At 35.1% G+C, this 19,241-nt stretch overlaps 2 protein-coding genes across 5 annotated transcripts in view; one reads left to right on the top strand and one right to left on the bottom strand.

Annotated features, from left to right (window-relative positions):
* The window catches only part of LOC133841770 (potassium voltage-gated channel subfamily H member 8), a 63,754-nt gene that overhangs the window by 22,687 nt on the left and 21,826 nt on the right, over window positions 1–19,241 (bottom strand). For all 4 annotated transcript variants that reach the window (XM_062274486.1, XM_062274485.1, XM_062274487.1 and 1 more), the window contains exons 3-6: window positions 10,395–10,528; window positions 7,819–7,929; window positions 7,524–7,643; window positions 4,969–5,106 (exon numbers count right to left, since the gene is read on the bottom strand). In XM_062274486.1, coding sequence (XP_062130470.1) covers window positions 4,969–5,106; window positions 7,524–7,643; window positions 7,819–7,929; window positions 10,395–10,470 — 445 coding nt within the window. In that variant the 5' untranslated portion in view covers window positions 10,471–10,528. The remainder of the gene's footprint in view (window positions 1–4,968; window positions 5,107–7,523; window positions 7,644–7,818; window positions 7,930–10,394; window positions 10,529–19,241) is intronic.
* LOC133840002 (uncharacterized) lies at window positions 17,040–17,634 on the top strand. The gene is made up of 2 exons (XM_062271653.1): window positions 17,040–17,075; window positions 17,134–17,634. Exons 1-2 carry the CDS (start codon window positions 17,040–17,042, stop codon window positions 17,632–17,634), a joined length of 537 nt encoding a protein of 178 aa, XP_062127637.1.

Genomic DNA, 19,241 nt, shown 5'->3' with positions numbered 1-19,241 from the left:
TACGGAATTTGGATTTAGTAGTTGGTGAATTGGGTTGTTTTTTTTTTGTTTATTTATTTTTGATGTCGGTTTAATTACAATGATGCCGGTTAGAGTAAGAGTAAAAAAGAGCACAAAGAAAGAAAATATACAAAATTGTACAAATACGATTTTACAATTAAATAATTGTTTATTATTTCAATCTTAATTTTTGTTTAATCAATTGGTAATTTTAATTTAGTTAGCGATAAGCTACAAAGGTGCACATGAACACACAAAGACAAATGTGATTCAGCCTCAAAAAGCGACACAAAGTACAAGCTGTCTCTGTCTGTGTATGGCCATAAATCTGTGTGTGTGGGTGTGAGTGTAGGTGAGTTTGTGTTTTTGTTTTTATTGCCTTTTGTCTGGCAGTTAAAGCGAATTTTTGTTTTATAGTAGATTCTCTCAACAGAAGTTTTATATTATTCTACTTCGACTCAAGACATGCAAAATTCTCGTATTCTTTTTGAATTTTATGATTTGTTTTTATGGATTTTTTAATGCTACTTTCAGAAATATACAAAAACTTAAAATTACATTTGGCAAATGAGAATTTACATTCAACAATTTATTGGTCAAAATACCAACAATTGGCAATCAGATTGATATTAATTCTAAAGAAGAGAAGGCGACATTTTCAATTCAAGTTTATTACCTCGAAAAATCTTTCAAAGCACACCGCAACAAAAAACCTTTTAGCAACCTTTGTTAACTTAAACAGCAAAAGTTTTCTAATCATACGTTTGCACTAATAATTCATTTCCACAAATTTTTCGCCTCATATCAACAAGTCATACAGCATTAACACTAAAACTGTTTGTGGAAAATGCAATTAAAATTGACATGAAAACAGCCAGATGAAGCGTGCAGCACAGCAGCAAAACAAATATTTTTATTGGTAAATTCATCAATTTTATGACATGCTCACAAAGTTAAACAAATATTGGCACGAAAAGATCAAGTCACAACATGCAAACAGAAAATGAATTTCAAGCAAATAAACACATAACATAATATTTCTGAAAAGTCAGCGAGGTGAATGATAAGTTGCCGACAAATCCTCAAACCAGCAAAAAGAAATTTGTACTCGTTTATTTGGCGGCTATGTAAACAAGGTCGGAATGCTCTATTAATGGGGCTGAAGGATGAAAGCAAGCCGCAATCTGACTGAGCACTGAGGCTGAACCTCAAGCGGGCTCATTAAATTTAACTTAATTCTATTTTCGTCTACCTCCTCAAAGGCGGCGCGTGCTGCTATAAATTACAATTAGCTTGATTGTGAAAAATTAGATCCCAAAAACAAAACACAAAAACACACGAAAAAAAAAAACAAAATGTGGGCCAAAGCAGAATACTAATTATAAGGATTTAATTTTCGATGTCGTAACAAAGTGTAAAAACGCTTTTGGTGCGGTTTATTAGCAGCATTTTTTATGGCAACAAAGGATATTCTAATGATGCAAGAAAGTGTAGTTGAAGAGAGTATGAGACTATTGAATGAAAAGGCAGCTTTGAAATTTATCTAAAGTGTATCAGGCATGGATACCTACATCAAAGTAACTCACATTATAATTGAGCAATAAAATTAAATTATTTAATCAGTCCCAGATTTACTTTCCGAATATCAGTAAGTGTATTTAGGCTTCGGCAAACTATAAATGTAACTCGCATGTTTGGCTATTTGTTTTGCCCAAAAGGGTCTGAAACACACACATTTTCATTTCAGTTTTGAGCCGAGCGAAACCAAACCAAAGCGAACGATGACCCAACGTTGCTGTCATATCGAAATGCCAATTAAGCTGCCAGGCACCTCAATGATCCCGGCCATTCTCCTCCTTTTTTTCTAGGGGTCTGAGGATGCCATCCAACATCCCCAAAACAAAAATTCCAGCAACACGTGGCGTACGCTTAATGCATACAAAACACAAAAAAAAGCAACAGAAATATTGGTGCGATGAACAAAAAAAAGAGGAAAATATGCGCGATTCAGTCGAGTGTGGAAAATGCTGTCGAAGAGACAGATGAGAGAGCGTCGCACATGGCGTCCAAAAATTGCTTTAAGCAGCGGCAGTTGACAGGCCTAATGATGTGTAAAATGACGGTCATTTGAAATGTCAGCCGAATGATAATTCAATTGCCTTCAAATTGTTGTCCAATGTCCTTCTAATGTGCGGTTGTTCCCTCATTTTCTCTGGCTTCTGCTTTCATCTCTTTAAAATTGTTAAGCTAATTAGCCGACTTAAAGCATGCTAAATATGGCGCACTCAATATTTCCATGGAGCTTGAATTGCCACTCAATTTGTATTTTACCGCAAATATCAGAGATTATTTGCAGAAAATTGTGCGATGTTATGATATTTCAATTAAGCCAAATTAATGGCAAATAATTTGTTATGGAACTCAACTGTAATTAATATGCGTGCAGCAAAAACGACTGCATTTCGTTGGAAATTGTAAATTGTAATCGAATAATCACGTGAAGGTTGCCGCTTACCTTATCAATGCCAGATGTTTTTACATAATTTAAAATTGCACAACACAAAAGTGACGATGAGCGATTACGACAGCTGTCTCGTCCTTTGCATGACTGCAAATTCGCACAAAACCACAAAACATTGAAGTCAAGAGCAGTGACAACAACAGACTCCAGCCAACTGCTGAATAATGATCCTAATAAAAACTGCAGATGAAACCTGCTGCTCAAAATGCCAGAGAGTGCAGGCAAACAGCAGCTTAACAATGACCTCGTCACCCTTCACGAAAATTCAACTTGCTCTCAGACTCTGTTGTCCTGACTAATCCGCATTAGTTTGAATGCGCAATGACCTACGCGAATAAATTCACTTCATTCGCATGAGATGAAAGCAGAGCAAAAGGAAAAAGACAACAATCAAACAAAAGCAAAACAGTTCTCATGGAATTCTCTTGGCCTTCTCCCTCCATTCTCCATTCAGAGTTGAAGTTGTCTCCCTGTACATCAATATTTAAACATACGATTATTCTTCTTTTTGTGTTCTTCCCCTCCCCCCCAACTCGACAACCCCTTAGGGATTCGTGCAGACAGATTCTGTTCACTTCTGTTCCGTACTGCTAACTAATTCAGTGAATGAAGTTGTGAGCATACCTAATGCATAATCCAGCATCCAGTACTGAATTTAGTACCTGAAACTTACTTAGTTAATTTGTAATTACTGCAAGCTAAATCTGAGATTTAATTCATCTACAATAGCATTGAATCGAATTGAATTTCAACTCGAATTTATTTGGTATGACAATCAAATGGACAGAGAAGTGACAGTAAATACAATTTGTTTAACATTTCGTTTGAATTTCCACAACTAATGGGAAATGAATAAAGCGGTCATTACATTGTGTTTGCTGCAACGAAATTGACATTTCATTTAATTGTCAAAAATAAAAATTAAAATTCTGCCTGTAGTTATATTTTATAATGAACATTTTTGATCAAAAATAATATGAAAAATGTCATTTCATTTAAAATTTAATTAAAATCAATAGATAATTGTCTCTTAAATGGAAAGCAAACAATACGATTTTACTAGCTTTAAATGCAATTTAAATAAACAAATTATTACCAAAATATACGAATAAATTAATTTATGATAAACATTAAAAAATGTAAGAATTGACAATAAGTTATATTTAACTATTCTCGAATTTAATACTGTGATATGTTATGCAACTTATTTAAAAATAGAATGGGGTGTGAATTTGGTTTCATTTAAGCAGCTCCAACTAACTCCAAAAGTCAAACCGCTGTTGGTAAAATGGAAATGTGAAATGAATGTGAGTAAGTAGATAAAAATCTGCTTCAGTTCGGTTTTGCTGTTAAAATATTCATATTCATGCGTCAAAATTCAAAAAGCTGTTAACTAACAAACCTTGGACAGGTTAACCAAAGAGACATTCCCGACAAAGTTAAGTTGACAACGTGACAATTCAGAAAAACAAGAAATAAGTTAGGCGAATTTAGCAAAAACATTCGTTATGACAAAGCTCAAATACTCTTACAGAGGTACCAAAATCAATAAACATGGAATTCAGTGGAAAGGATTTTTAACAATTGAAGATATTTCCGAAACTTGACATGTATAAGATGACTTACCAAAAAAAGCATAAAGTCATGCCACGATTTTAATACAAATACAAATTTCTAAGGAATTGTGATTTTCATTTTCAGCTCTTATAAATATTACAAGAAGGTGAACAGAAATTGTTGCTTTATAAAAAGTAGAATTTAAATTATGTTTAACTTTTCAAAATTTTAAAAATCTTTGGCAATCTAATATACTTGGGAATATCACTAAAACAATAAAAATAAGTTATATAATTTTCATATTCAATATCAAATTCACGAGACTCTTTGTAAAAAGTACGTATAAGAAAAACGCGTGCTTGATTATGACAGACAGACAGACAGAGAAACTGAAAATACATAGACAGTGCGAAAAGAGCAAAAACAAATCAACATATAGCATATATAATGAGCGCATTCTGCAAAAATATTTTACCTTTAGCAATGCGTGTTGGTTAACCATTAAAAATACAATACATTTTACACTTCACATTCTATGGAAATTGTATGCTTTTTTAATTTATGGATTATTTAAAATTGTTTTTTTTTACTTAGGGGACCGTAAATGTGGCTGTTGATGGTGCTGGTGTGTAAATGTTGTGTGTGTGTGATTGTGGGTGTAAGAGCCATTATGATTCGTGCTGTGTGAACAGTTTATTACTTAAGAGACAAAGAGAGAGAGAGTTCAATGTGGACGTGTGTCAATTGGAAATTGTTGCTTGTACATTTGTGCGCGAAAACGAAATGCTTTAATTAATGAGAGCTTTTGGTTTTTTTGTCTGGTAGGCCATATGCAATTTATGGCTTACCCTTTAATCATCGTTTTCTTATTTCAAGTATTTGCTACTTACCGCTATCACATTCCTCGTTCACATTCATCTCCAGCATCTTGGTGTGTGTGATGTCCTTGTGCGAGGCAAGGAACAGGACGACATCGCGCTTCTCATTCTTAATGGGCACAATATCAAACAGACACCAAAATGGAGCACCTGGCATAAGAAAGAAAAGTGAAGTATAACAACACCATGAGTAAGGACATGTGGTCCTTTGTGAAGAATGTAATTAACGCTGCTCATTAAAGTAAGCAAAAAGTAGAGCTAAAAATTCATTAAGCTGAAGAATGCCAGAATGCAATTTTGTGAAGGAATGAAATGAAAAGTAGCCAAAGAATTCTGATGACTTGAATAGAAATATTGATCCGCCATTGCGATTGTAATTTCGCGGTTGCTGAAACTGATTTCCATGAGACATATATCGATTCGCAATTGTGGTTTCATAATTGCGGCATTTACAGCCGCGCGACAGTTGAAGAGTTGAATGCGAATGTCATAAGCAGACCCAATTGAAATTGCTTTGAAGCCAATGAATACCATTTGAATGCCAAAGCCACTGCCAATGCCAAGCGAAAGGCTTGTCAGGCAAGCTGGTTGCCCAGCTAATTGGCTTTCAAATGGTATGCACAAAAAAAAGTGATGATTGCATATCAACTCAATTAAAACACAATTATGTAGACGGCATTTTAATTATCTGGGCCTTGGCCCGAAGGCGTGTGCAGAGTACATTAACCAAATGCATAATTAATAATAATCCCAAGCACCGTAACTATGGGTCTGTTAAAAGTTTTAAGCGCAGTGCTAATTAGAAAACTTATAGGCAAGTTAATGGCCCAAAAGCAAAATACACACCGAGATACTCGTACGTATACGTAATGCGCAGGGAAAGAAAGCAGTCATGGGGTCCTTTTCGCCAGCTGCTGATTAATCGTGACCTCATTAAACAACAGTAAAGAAACACGCGACACGGACGTGCAGAAATGCTAGCAGCAAAATTTATTGTTTTGTGGCAGCCGCACAACAAGTGGATGAATGAGTGTGTGTGTAAGCGTGCGTTTGCGTTTGAGTGTGATCTGTTGAGCTCCCGTGTGTGTGAGAGAGAGGGGAGGGAGAAACTAGTTCAAGGCAAACGCTTGACTGAATCTCCTAACTCAATAAAAAGCCCAGCCAGCTCATACGAGCACGCACTGGAAAATTGATGCCACACACAGCAGCACCAGCATCAGCAGTAGCCTGTGTCTTAAATTAAAAGTCAATACGAAAGATTGTTAAAGCTTCTCCCAAGTGCCAAAGGCTCCTATTCACCCTCAGTCACAGCCTCAGTTTGAGTCTCAGTCTTCGTTGAGGTGGTGAGAGCCTGTCTGTGGTTTGCCAGCAAACAGAGGAAAGTTTTTGTGCAACCAACGCACGTGGTCGTGTGCCACAATTGACTTACAGCTTTTCACTTATTATTGCTGCTGTAACAAATAGTTGTTGTTGTTGCTGTTCGTGTTTCTGTTATTTGGCCAGCAATTGTGATAATCCTTTCGCAACTTTCGCTCGTGTGGCAAGCCACAGCTTCAAAGTTTTACGAGTGTCTCGCTGCAATGACACTAGCTGAATATCATATTAGCTCAAGCTCAGGTTTAATTTTGAACAGCGCAACTTCATTAAGCAGAGAAAGTCATATAAATAATTTAAGATAATGAAGTAATAAATTGAAAAGATTTAAAATGTAAAGCCTAGAAGTGTATGAAGAAATGAATAAAAATAAAAAATGTGTATTATAAAGTTTTCTCAAATATGTCTTTCCTCAAACAAACATTAAAACATTTCGTTCACTGTTTTTTACTAATTTAATATCCTTTTAAATATTCTGATAAAATGTTCAAGAAATATAAAATATTACATTAGTTTTACATTACATTTACTTTTAGATCTTTTAATTACATTGCGAACCTTTTAGCCTTATTTAAAATATTTTTAATGAAATCTTATAGTTACATATATTATTTACGATAATGTAATTTGTAGAATATTAATTAGAATATTAAATCTTGCCCTATTTCTATTTTCAAAACAAAAATTGGGAAAACATTTCGCTTTTTCAAAAAGAAAATGAAATTGGAATTGTTACTTTCGAAAGTTGTAAAAAATAATGCATTATCATTATCATGTCGTACACATTCCATTCTTTGCTATTTGCAATCTTAATTGCTACATAGTTTCATTTTAATAAAAATCGCAAATGAAATTATATTTAACTAATGTCATTTGCCCTTCCAACTAATGCGTTGAGCTGGCGTATGTGGTCAAAAGTTTCTTTTGTTTAGACAAATGAATGAGAGAAGTTGGCATTTAATTTCCTCTTTGTTAGACACAAATTACCTCAATGCTCAAACGATGTTTCAGCCCTCCGAAAATTTTTTAATTAAAAGTAAAAACAATTTACTACACAATTTCTCGCATTTTCCAGCCACGCTTATGTTTGAAACACAAATTTGCTTTCAGCTTTTCACTTCTTGCTTCTTGTTGTCTTCGGCGCTGTTTTGAATTTATCAACTAAGAGTTTGTGAGTTGAGTTGGTGGCTTACCTTCCTTTTTGTAGAAAATAACTTCCAACTTTAGTTCCATTTTGCTTAAGAGACTTTTCTCAATTTGCTGTTTGTGCTCGTCCTTTGTATCCGGCCCGTAAAGGAAATGACATGAGCAGCCTGTGCGTATCACCATTGTTGTTATTGTTGTTGTTGTTATTGTCGTCATTCGTTGTTGTTGTTGTTGTGTTCATTTTGGCAAACAATTGAATAAAATGTTGTACAAATACATTCAAATGAGTATTGAAGTGTTGAGCTTGTTTGGCCCCCAATTCATCCCTCGTCATTGTCTTACCCTTTTGCATAATTTGCGCGCGTGAATATCCTGTCAAATCCACGAACCCATCCGAGCAATAAACAATTGGATTGCCATTTGCCTGCGCATTGCCGAGCACAAAGTTCGAGTCTGCAAAGTAAAGAGAGAGAAGAGTGAGAAAAATGGGAAACAGTTTGAATGTCGGCTGTAATTTCACAATTGTCCTGTGACTGCGAAAATGTTTACGAACATCCTGCTGTTTCAATTGTTTTCCGTCTTCCAATAGCAAACATCACAAATTCTTGCCATATATCATTGAGTTCTCTACTACTTGCTTAACTTGCTGACCTTAAAATATTACCTATGACTTTGTTATTATTGTGTACTTTGTTGCTTGTCCCTTGACGAAAGCTTCGTTATGTTTTTTATTTTTTTTTTTTACTTTAACAAACCAAAAATTTAATTAACTTTGCCGCCAATACTCAGAGCGTGCTTTCTTTCGCTTCCTTTGTATCTCAGAGCTGAGAATGAGAATGAAATTTAATGAAATGAAATTCTTTGCTAGTTTTTTTTTGTAGCCATTCATGCAACATTGAGTGGCAACTATGACGCCGTCTGCGACTCCTCTGAGTGATTCCCTCTCTATCAGAAACAGAACGAATACCCAATACAAAAAAAAAGAATAACTGAATAACAAAAAAAGGATTCAAATGTGAGCGAAACGCAATGCATGAAAAAGCTGGCAAGAAGATTACATGGAAAACATTTCAGAGTTTCATTTCCCTTCAAATACCAAGAAAAAAATACAAAAATAAAAAACTAGGATTGCTGCAAGCAATGCTCGACATGGAAATACCCACAAAGAGAACATAAATAACATTTCTAATAGAATATTAATATATACCCCTTCCCTCTAGTCATCCGCAGGGTATCGTCATTAAAATGCATGAAAATTCAATGAGATTTTATGAAAACTTGAGCTGATTTTAATGAGTATTCCTCGAACTTGATAGAGCTCTTTAACGAGCTAATAATGATTTTGGACATTACATTTAATTAGCGGTTTACGAGCTTAAATTAGTTTGATGCTTTGTCCTCAAGCTATTTGTGATGTGTATAAATAACATTTGCGAATTGGCTGCAAATCTTGCTAAGATCCTTTGTGGCTATCGAATGACATAAATAATAATGCCAAGCACACAATTTGCAGGCATAAATGGCAGCTATGAATAGCTTGTGAATAACTGTGAGTGCTCGTATCTCAGAATAGATACAAGCCACTCTCTGCCTCTCACTCTATTTGCTATTGTGGACTTTGCTTTGTGCTGTGCTTTGTGTATTCAATAAAGGATTATACACAAAATGCAATCGGCAACAGATGATATAATCAATTGAAGTACATCCATGAAATCAGAGAGAGAAATAGATGACAACTTGAAGCACATGTTGTATATTGCATAAAACCAAAAAGTTTCGTTAACAATTTAAGTGCGCATTTATGTAATATGCGATGCCATTAAAAAGTTAGATGACCTAAAAGCCAAGTTTTGATGCCACTTGCTGTAAACGCGCTCAGCATATTAAATACTTGACTGAGCAGCATGTTCAGCTAAAGTGCTGAATAGCCAAAATGGAAAAGTAAATACAAGTATGTGCTAGAATACTTATCAACACCAACGCAAAAACAATCATACGGCCTGTGGGCCCGACTGACAATTCACTTGCAGGCAACTGTTAAAATTAATGCCTTTTCGGCTGTTCATTTCATAGCTATTTGTAGTATTTATGTCACAATAAAAAAGCTAATTACATTTAGTTATTGTTTTTGTTTTGCACAAAATCTTTTTAGCTAATTATCGCTTATTTATTGGCAAACAAAGGCGGACATTTAAATTTGACATAATAAATGGTACAAAAAAAATGCTCGTGTTCTTGACAAATGAAAAGCATTTTATGAGCTTTTATTTTAGCCCAAGGCGACATGCCACGCCTCAGCACGCCTTCTGTGTATTCCCAGTGCTCTGATTGACAAGGGACTAACAGCAGCAGCAGCAGGACAACAGGAGACAGCAGACACGGAAGACAACAACAAATAGTTTTAATTTCACTCCATGTGCCAAAGGGAAGATTACCAAAGGGACACACGCATTGTCCTTGTTCTCTCTGTCCTCTACTTGAATAGAAGTGCGTTGCTTGCTTGCTGCCTTTGTTTGCCAGCTCTTTAATCTGTGATATTTTTTATGACCCACCCAAATGCTGCTGCCGGGGATTATGCATATGCCATTATGCTGAGCGTCAAGCTCAATAAAATTCGCATAAATAAAACATTGGCTAAATATTAATATCGTTTAGCTTTCACTTTACGATACCCTACTAAAAAATGAAAGGAGTTCGATTCGAGTGTGTGGCATGCACAGCTTGATAAACTCGTATACAAAGTGATCTCTTACTGCTCTCTGAGGTAATTAAAGATTGCATCTTTAGATGCCTTTAGGTTGCAATTTATTTAATAAGTCTGTTAAACTTTTTCAACCTTCAACACTTCCCCAATGGATGCTTCCGTTTTTCTTTCCACTTATTCTTTTTTATGGGTTTTTTTCGGCTTTTTAACTTACGCGTGCCATCGAAGCGTGTGGCAATTGTGTCCAGGAATGTGTTTTGGGGCGCTAACAGCCCCTTGCGGGCTGGCATAGGAATGGTTGCGGCCTTTTGCGCCTACAGAAGCGCTGCTCGGGGCTAGGCGAAAAAACTGCAAAGAAACAACAATGGGAAAAATGACAAATGTAGCACATACTTTAATTAAATGAGCAAATTAATTTGAGTTGCACAATTGTTTCGTTGTGATTGCATTTGTATTGTACTCTCGGTGTTAAGCAGCATTGACTTTGCTTGTTGCTTATCAAATAAATATGCCACAGGCCACCCACAACATTCAATTAATATGTATTCCCAGAACCACAACACGTCCACTTTGGCCTTTAGTTAACAACAGTTTGTGGCCAACAAATACAACTACAAAAAAGCAAAATAAAGAAAGAGCAATACAATATGTTGCGGTCGAATGACCAGCGCGTGGAATACCCAAACCAAAAGACAAGCGATGAAAGTGGGCGAAGTTGGTGTAGAAATTCCACTTGAGAATATTACCCACATCAAGTTGACGTAGAGCGTAAAAGAACGATAAATAAGACAAGTCAAATAAAATACTGAAGAGGAATTAAACCCACGCTTAGAATCAATTTAGTGTCAGTTAAGTAATGACTACGATTATAGGAAGAACTTAACATAGTAAAATAATATAATGGATTATAATAGAATTCCGATATTTAGGAATAAGAAACTAAAGCACACTCCATAACAAAGTAGCAGAATCATTACGAGAAAACAAAAACATACAATATATATAAACAGCAATATAATATATATAAACAAATTTTTAATATTTTATAAAAGAACCAAAAAGACAAGCAATAAATTTTATACTAGCACTCGAAGTATAAACAGAATAAAGAAAGTTTAACTGAACACTAATCAAAATCTTAGAGATCTAATACGATCACAATTCAAAGTAATACAATACTTTAAATAAAGACACACATAAATTTATTTTTTTAAACTGAGATTTCGATGCACTGTAGCTAACCTGCAAGCACTTCAAATTCGGGTATCGAAAGCTAAAATTGTGAATGCCGCACACAACATGGTCAGTCCATTTAGAACCGACTGCGCTTTAACACAATATGCCAACGTCGATGTGGAATACATAAATTTTGCTGACGTTTTTAATAATTTTCTTCGTTGTGTTTTTTATTTTTATTTTCTCAACACCCACAGCAAGGACATGCGAAGGCGGGGCGGGGGCAAAAGCGAAGGCGAAGGCCGAACAGGAGCAGGAGTAACAACAGTAACCACTCAGGTGCCAGCAACATGTACATGTAAATTGTGAGCAAAAGCCAGAACAGAGCAGAGTGCAGAGTACGGAGTACGGAAAGAACTGTAGAAGGGCAACAATAACCGAGCAACCGCAACCGCAACACTGACAGCTGTTGCGCCTGAAAGCATCGTTTATTTTTATTATTTTTATTAAAGGAAGCAATGACTAAATGGCGTTAAAATCGAAAAGCGATAACAACAGAAAAAGAGAGGGAGAGAGAGAGAGAGCGCGAAGCAACAGAGCGAGTGACGTTTAGCTAAATGTGGCGATGCTTATCAGTTCACTTATCAGTTATGACCCAATGACATTAGTTGAAACGGCTGCAGCAGCTCTCAGAAAGAAAAACAGAACTGAGAGGAAGCGGGTAATAAAAAGTATATTTTTATGTGGCGTCATTGATAGGCAGCTTAAAGCAAAATGTTTGTCGTTGAACACGCTTAATGAAATATGCATTTGTTAAGTAATATTTTAAGCTAATGGATTAAAAGTTAATTAAATATAAACTTAAAACGCCTTTGACTAACATTGAATGCAATATCAGTATAAACGATTGGTATTTTTTTTAACCATTAGCGTGAAATGTTTCATTAAACATTTGGTACTTTTGAATTTACTACACATCATTTAAAAGTCGGCAGCTTGGCGAACTTTTTTTTAACCGAAAAGAGTATTATTTTCCATAATAAATAATCGCATTTATTTTAAAATTACTAAAGATTAGAACTCAAACATATTTTATTGATATTACCATTACTTATTTGTGAGAGACATACATAGTTGTGAAATGTCCTATCATTTTACGAGTCCATTTTACTTAGCGCTTCCATCAAGAGTAATCCTGTCGCTCTAAATTATTCATTGATGAGTATAGAGTCTCAAAAAATTAATGAATAATAATTGGAAGAAAGAAGAAGTTAATGTATGCGTATGTAATCGTCATACCATATGTTTACTATATAATTTATGTGTATTTTAATTATATAGCGAATAGTCTCAGTAGCAGGCACTATTTACTACTTACATATGATAGCTTTAACTCAACACCCATTTAGTGTCACAAATCAAAGCCCATCGACAATTGCTCATAATATACTTTAATTAAATGCCAAGCACGAACTTTATCCAAATCTCAACTGTCGTGTGCAGCAAGTGTCATCAGTTTGCTTATTATAGTCTGTGCTGTCGACAACCACATACCACACACTCATTTGGGCGATGTTCAGGAACCTGATAAGCGCTTATGGGCCATGTGTTTGGCACTGATAACGTGTGTGGTAATAAAGCCTACCGTAATTGCTTAGCCAGAGTAACACGATGCCTGCTTGTTGTACGTACGTACATATAAAACATGTGGCGCAGTCAGGTGCAAATTATGCACGCAAACTTGCAACATTTGGTTAGACTGCAAATGCAATTTTAATTAATAATCCAAACTGAAATTCTAGTAGATCTTCCCACACGCACACTCACACACATGCACACGTAGCCTATCAACTTTCCTCACCACAAATATTTAACGTTATATTCAACCACAAAATTTTCATTTCCAACATATCCGAGGGGGAAGCGGGGCCTGGTCAGAGTGAGAGGATGAGAGTCTGTAATGGGACTACCGCAAGCATATGCTTGTTTGAATCTGGTTAACCCAGACACACGCACACACACCCAAACATAGATGCACACACACATATGTGAACTGCCCACACACACACACACAGGGGCATATTTATGGTACTCAACTGACAGCAAGCCAGCTGCGTGTGTTTGTGTGTATGTGTGTGTGCAATTTCCGTTTCCGCTTTATTCCACATGATTAGGCTGATGATATGAGCACTCGCTCCGGCATCTGCTACTCATGTGCTCTTCCTGCGGAGCTTGAAGAGGATACACTGTATGCTTGTTGCATTTCTTTTTTTCCTTCCTTTTTTTGCTGGCCAAAAAACTTTGTTATGGGCCAAAAGCGGAAAAGCAAAAAACACTGTTGCAGCATTTCGCATAAAAAGAATATTTCAATCTGCAAATGAAATATCCTTGTGCACAGATCAGCAGCAAATACACAGATATCAACACAGAGCACTCTGTTTATTAAGCAAACAGTGTGCAATTTTCGAAACCCAATTTGGGAATACAGCAAAACTTGGCTAACCATAGAATACTAATCCAAATGGATTTTAAATTTAACTAGAATGCAGTGTAGCACATTTAGCGAAGTAGTACTGTAGTGCGGGTAAAATATTATTTATTTCACAATAAATCTAAATTAGTTTTGCTATATATGAGAAATACAATTTATGAAATTTGCAATTTCTAGAAGATAAAAAATTTGATTTTAAATAAAATGCAATACATCGAAGTAATACTGTAGTTTGGGTAAAAGAACTATTTAATTATTTATATTAAATTCGCAATTTCGAACTAAAATATGAAATATTTTCACAAAATCAAAAACTTCAATATAATGAAATATATAAAAAAAATATAAAATATAAAGCTTATTTTTACAAACGTTTTTGCTTTAAGCACTTAAATTTTAACATTCTTACACCAACTGTATAGATTTAATATATTTAATAAAAGTACGGACATTAAAGTATAGATTTCTTAATCAAAATAGAGTGGAAAACGTTTAGCAAAATAGTACTGTAGTTTCCTTAAGTATTATTTGATTTACAATAAATCTAAATTTCTATCTAGCTATAATACATAAATAACATGTATTATTATTATTCGCTATTTCTCTATTTGAAAACATATAGAACATTCTCAATAAACTCAATGCTCAAATTTCTGACTAAAAGTATAAAGTTCTCTGACTAACGTTATCGCTTTAAAAACATTTAAAAGGTCCGTTACCAACCATTCGGATTTACATTTAATAAAACCACGTAGTCTAAAGCAAACCCTTGCAGCTGTAAACGCTTCGCTCACCTGTCGACGCTCTCAACGCCGAGTATCTTTGCCTTAGAAGTCAAGTAATTGAATAAAATTAAAATAGATTGCATAAATAAATATGCACTCATGCACAGCCAGCGGCAACAGCAGTTCTTCTCAGTTCAGAGAGAGAGACACAAGAGTCGGTCTGCATTAATAGAAGACATTCGCTTTTAGAGCTGAGGGTTGTCCGGCAATGGGAGCCTTAAATGCCTTGTAACACTGGCAACGCGCCTGGCATTTTTAATTCCAATTTATATATCCCATACATACACACACACATACATATATTGCCATATATATCTACATTTGTGCATAAGTGTGTGGCCATGTGTGTGCGGCACGTGCAACATAAAAAGCAGCACGGAAATGCGATAATACATTTGGCTGAAACTTCACACACTTGGCTGGACGCCGCAAAAAATGAGCAACAATTTTGTTGGTGCGCTTAACCGACGGGAAAATATACTTTTACATTTTATAGAATTTTCATATTTTGTTCCACATATAGTATAACAAAATTAAATGTATGGTAAGGAGTGTTCAAGTGAAAATAAATACTACTCAATAAACCAAAACTAAGTTTATTTTACACAAACTTTTGTATTTGTATTTTAATAATATATACCTATGTGTATGAGTACATATTTTAAGAGAAATGTTTAAATATTTAATCAATCAAGCAAGTCAGATTTCTGTTAATTCTTTATTCAATTAAATAATATCTCAAGCTCATTTAAAAAAAAAAATAGTTATATTTTTGTATGTGTAACCGACGGCATTTTATAAAATTACTTTGTTTAGCTCTATCTCAAATGAAAAAAGAATAACATCAACATTATTTAATTAACTATAACAGAAATCCTTTCATACAAAATACATTTTGAAACTTCCAGTATACTAGTACTTATGTATTGTGTAGTAGTGTAGCTTAATTTTATGAAATGGATAACTTTAATTTAAAATACATTTTTTTGAATTAACTTAAACTGAATTTTCTTTATAAAAAATAAAATTAAAAATTGTATTTACTAAACCATAAGCAGTACCGAATATAGTATTTAAATTCTCATATAAATTCTTTATTTTGTAGTTTATACATTAAAACTTAGCTTGGTTTTTTTCATTCTTAGGTAAAATTAATGACTTGTCAAACATATCATTAACCAACTGAGCTACCCAGGAAGGAAAGTGTGTGCAACGCGTAACACGAAACTAAATTGGCATGGTCTTTTATTTATTTTATTACAATTTGCCGCATGCCACATGCCACTTGCATAGTTGCTTTCAGTGATTTGTACCTTTAACGAGTGTCTGCGGGGCAAACAAGAGTTTGTCCCTTTTTTTCTTTGCTTTGCCCTTTATGACCTTATTACGCTTAAATAGAACGTCAGAGCTGATGAGAGTGAAGAGGACACCACGGGCATAGTTTGCATATTGAGAGAGCACTTTCTAGCCCCAGATCTATGAATGTTAACGGATGTTTAGTTAGCCAACAAAGTGCAGCCATTAGCCATTGATGTGGGTTTCACTTTGAACAGCGTTAAATCTCTTTGGCCTGGCCGAGGCAGGTCACCAACTATGTTTACAGAAAAAAAAAAAAAAAAGAGAGAGAAACACTGAAGCAAAAAACACTTTTGCCACAGGCTGATGAAATAGAGTTTGTTTTGCATCTGCAGCTGCTGCTGCAGTTGTTGAGCTTTCTATCAGAAGTTGCTCGCTTACTAGTTTATAACGTTATTTACCTCGGTGTTGGCCCCCGAATAAAATGAGCAAAGCCCAACGATAAATATTAACATTGAAATGCACGTAGTTGGAAAAGTAAATATAGCTCTTTAATTTAAATGCAAAATGCGAATTTAAAGATAATTCAAGCAATTAGTATTTATTATTTCGTATGCGCATTTAAAGTTCAATTGAACAACAATTTATCTGCATATTAATGGGTGATTGAATTTGGAATAATTGTTGTGAATAATTATGAGTCTTGTTGAAATTATTGAATATTAACGAGCAGCAAATTATTAAAATGTCATCACTTATGCAACAGAATTATTACATGGTTTTAAAACCACAATAAATGTTTTTGTCTAGACTTGTGACATGCGCTAAACTTTCATTTGGCTAACTAATTATGCCTCGAAAAAAGACATTAAAATGTAATTATGCAATAGAAAATATATTAACATTGTTATTATTTTTTAATGACCAACAATAACAGTTAACAATCTCACATGTGCTCATTAGTCAAGCCTCAGGAAATTATTGAGAGACCAGACAAATTATATCAATATTATTTTCAATTCAATTGCGTTCGTTTATTTAATGTGTGTAGTTGTTAATTCAGCAAGAAATGCTTAAGAAGTCATTTACATGCTTAACTTTAATACTTTTTATGTACTTTTTACGGATACACCATGTGGGAGCCAAGGTGCGTATACGTAATAAAATGTTTACTCTTTTGTTCTTACATATTCCGTTGACTACAGACCGACTTTGAGCTGCAGTTCGAGAATTTTAGCTGCAAAAGCAGCGAAGACAGCGAAAATCCCATTGAAAGATACAACTGCGGTCTCAACAAGAACGTAAAGCGGCGAACTCTGCACATGGAATTCTCAATGCGGGAGGAATTAAAGGAGTTTGACTTTCACATAGGCATCATCATGCCACGCCGACCCGTTGACTTTGTGCTGCTTAATCTCACCGTAGATGGTTGCCATCTGCTTTCGAATAAGAACCAAGTGCCCCTGATGCGTCTGTCCAGGGAAATCCTCGATCGTTACAGCAACTTTCCACGGCAATGTCCTTTTCAACGGGGCAAAACTTACTACATACGCGCCTTCCGCTTGGACCTAAGCCTGATACCGGCGATGAACATGGAAACGCCGGTGAGACTGAAGTTTGCCTATATGCGGCGTCAGTTGCCCATGCTGCAAGGTAAAATTGTGGCAAGAGTACAGCGCACAACCATTGCGAAGAGAAAGGATTAGAAGTAAAGAATGAGGGATGAAGAAGAGTTGTTAAAGCAACTAAACTTGGACAGAAAGTCCGTCAGTTGCATTCTAAATCCGAAATGCATATCTAAGTTAATGTAATAGACTACTATAACCAAAATTTGTGACGAGAAAGTTAACAATTAATTACCATAAAAAAATAAAGATTTCTCCTTCTATGATTATATTTTTCAATACGAAACTTTTAAATAAAAATAAAGCGTTTTCTTTTATTTATATTTTGGCTTTCTCATTTATTTTTTATTTGCAGTTAATTAGAAAATTTGAAAGCTCAACTAAATATCCTTAGAAGATTATTTTAAACTTCAACTCTAAATACAATTGCAAAATAATTACTCTCTTATATTTAAAAATAAATAATCTAGTACCTTAACAATTTATGACTGCAAACTTACACAATTAATCAGCCTAAACTTTAAGGATTAGGTGATTGTATAAAAAAGCCGGCATCTCTTGCTTTGATAACAACTTTCATAATTATGTCTTATTTAAAGCTGATTAATTGTTTACATAATAATGGCAATAACTTTCAAAGTTATTCCTTACTTACAGCTCATTAAATAATATTTCAACTATTTGAAGTCTCTACCGTATTACAGCAAATATTACATTCGACTATTAGAAATTTCCAAAAGTTTTTCTCACTTAAGCCATATATTTTAAAAGAAATACTCTTCGTCTAATTCAAATCTCCAGTGTTTTTAAATGTCAGCTGTTAATTATATCTTTGTCTTAATTATAATTTATTCTCGTACATTTGCTGCTGATTAAAGGGTATCTAAAATATTAAAATATTAGCTGACAGTTGACAGCTGAGTAGCAGCTGGCACTGAAGTTAATATTGCAGAAAATCAACCAACTGTCTGACTGTGACAGCGCCAAGAGAAAAAGCACCTGATGTAGCAGCCACGCCACCTTGATCTCTCTTTCTGTCCCACTGTCACTCATTCTCTCGCTTCTCTCCCTTTTGCTGGCTCGCTCTAACTGTGTGTATGTCTCACTCTTCTCACTCTATGGCAATTTGTTCCAAGCCATTCAACAAATGTTGTTCAATTACCTTTGCTGAACACAACCCACACATACACACACACACACCCGCACACACATTGTTGCAGCCGCTAACTGGCTAACTGAGCCATTGTCTGTCTGACTGTTGCCACATGCCACATGGCAGCAACAGTTGCCAGCTTTCGACATTTGACAGTCGTGCAACAAGAGCAAGGACAATTGGTAACTGCCAACAGGCAGCAACAGGCAACTAATAACATTTTCACTCTGCGCCACGTCGACGCCACGTAGCACTCGTGGCGTTCGCTTGCAACAATGTTGCTGCCACACAGTTTGCCAAATGATTTGTTACTGTTAACCATTTGTGCACTTCATGTCACAAACGGAGGCAAGTGCCTCCTGTGAATGGATTTTAATTAGACGTTTGAGATTTGCATACGTATGAGTGCGTGTTTGTATGTGGGTGTATGTATGTAAGTGCATGTGTGGGAGTGTGCGTCTGTGTGGGAGTGTGTATGTGTGTGGCACATTCCCTTGTGACCGCTCATTACAGACAACATTGCTAAAGTTAGCTG

Source organism: Drosophila sulfurigaster, chromosome 3, assembly GCF_023558435.1.
Source record: "Drosophila sulfurigaster albostrigata strain 15112-1811.04 chromosome 3, ASM2355843v2, whole genome shotgun sequence".
Lineage (NCBI taxonomy): Eukaryota > Metazoa > Arthropoda > Insecta > Diptera > Drosophilidae > Drosophila > Drosophila sulfurigaster.
Note: the sequence above shows the minus strand (reverse complement) of the source record. Positions and strands in the feature narration are given on the sequence as shown.

Bases quoted from the DNA above. Each gene is read 5' to 3' on its own strand.
- LOC133840002 (XM_062271653.1), top strand. From the start codon at position 17,040: ATGTACTTTTTACGGATACACCATGTGGGAGCCAAG. The intron at 17,076-17,133 runs GTGCGTATACGT...CGTTGACTACAG, and splicing joins TACACCATGTGGGAGCCAAG to ACCGACTTTGAGCTGCAGTT.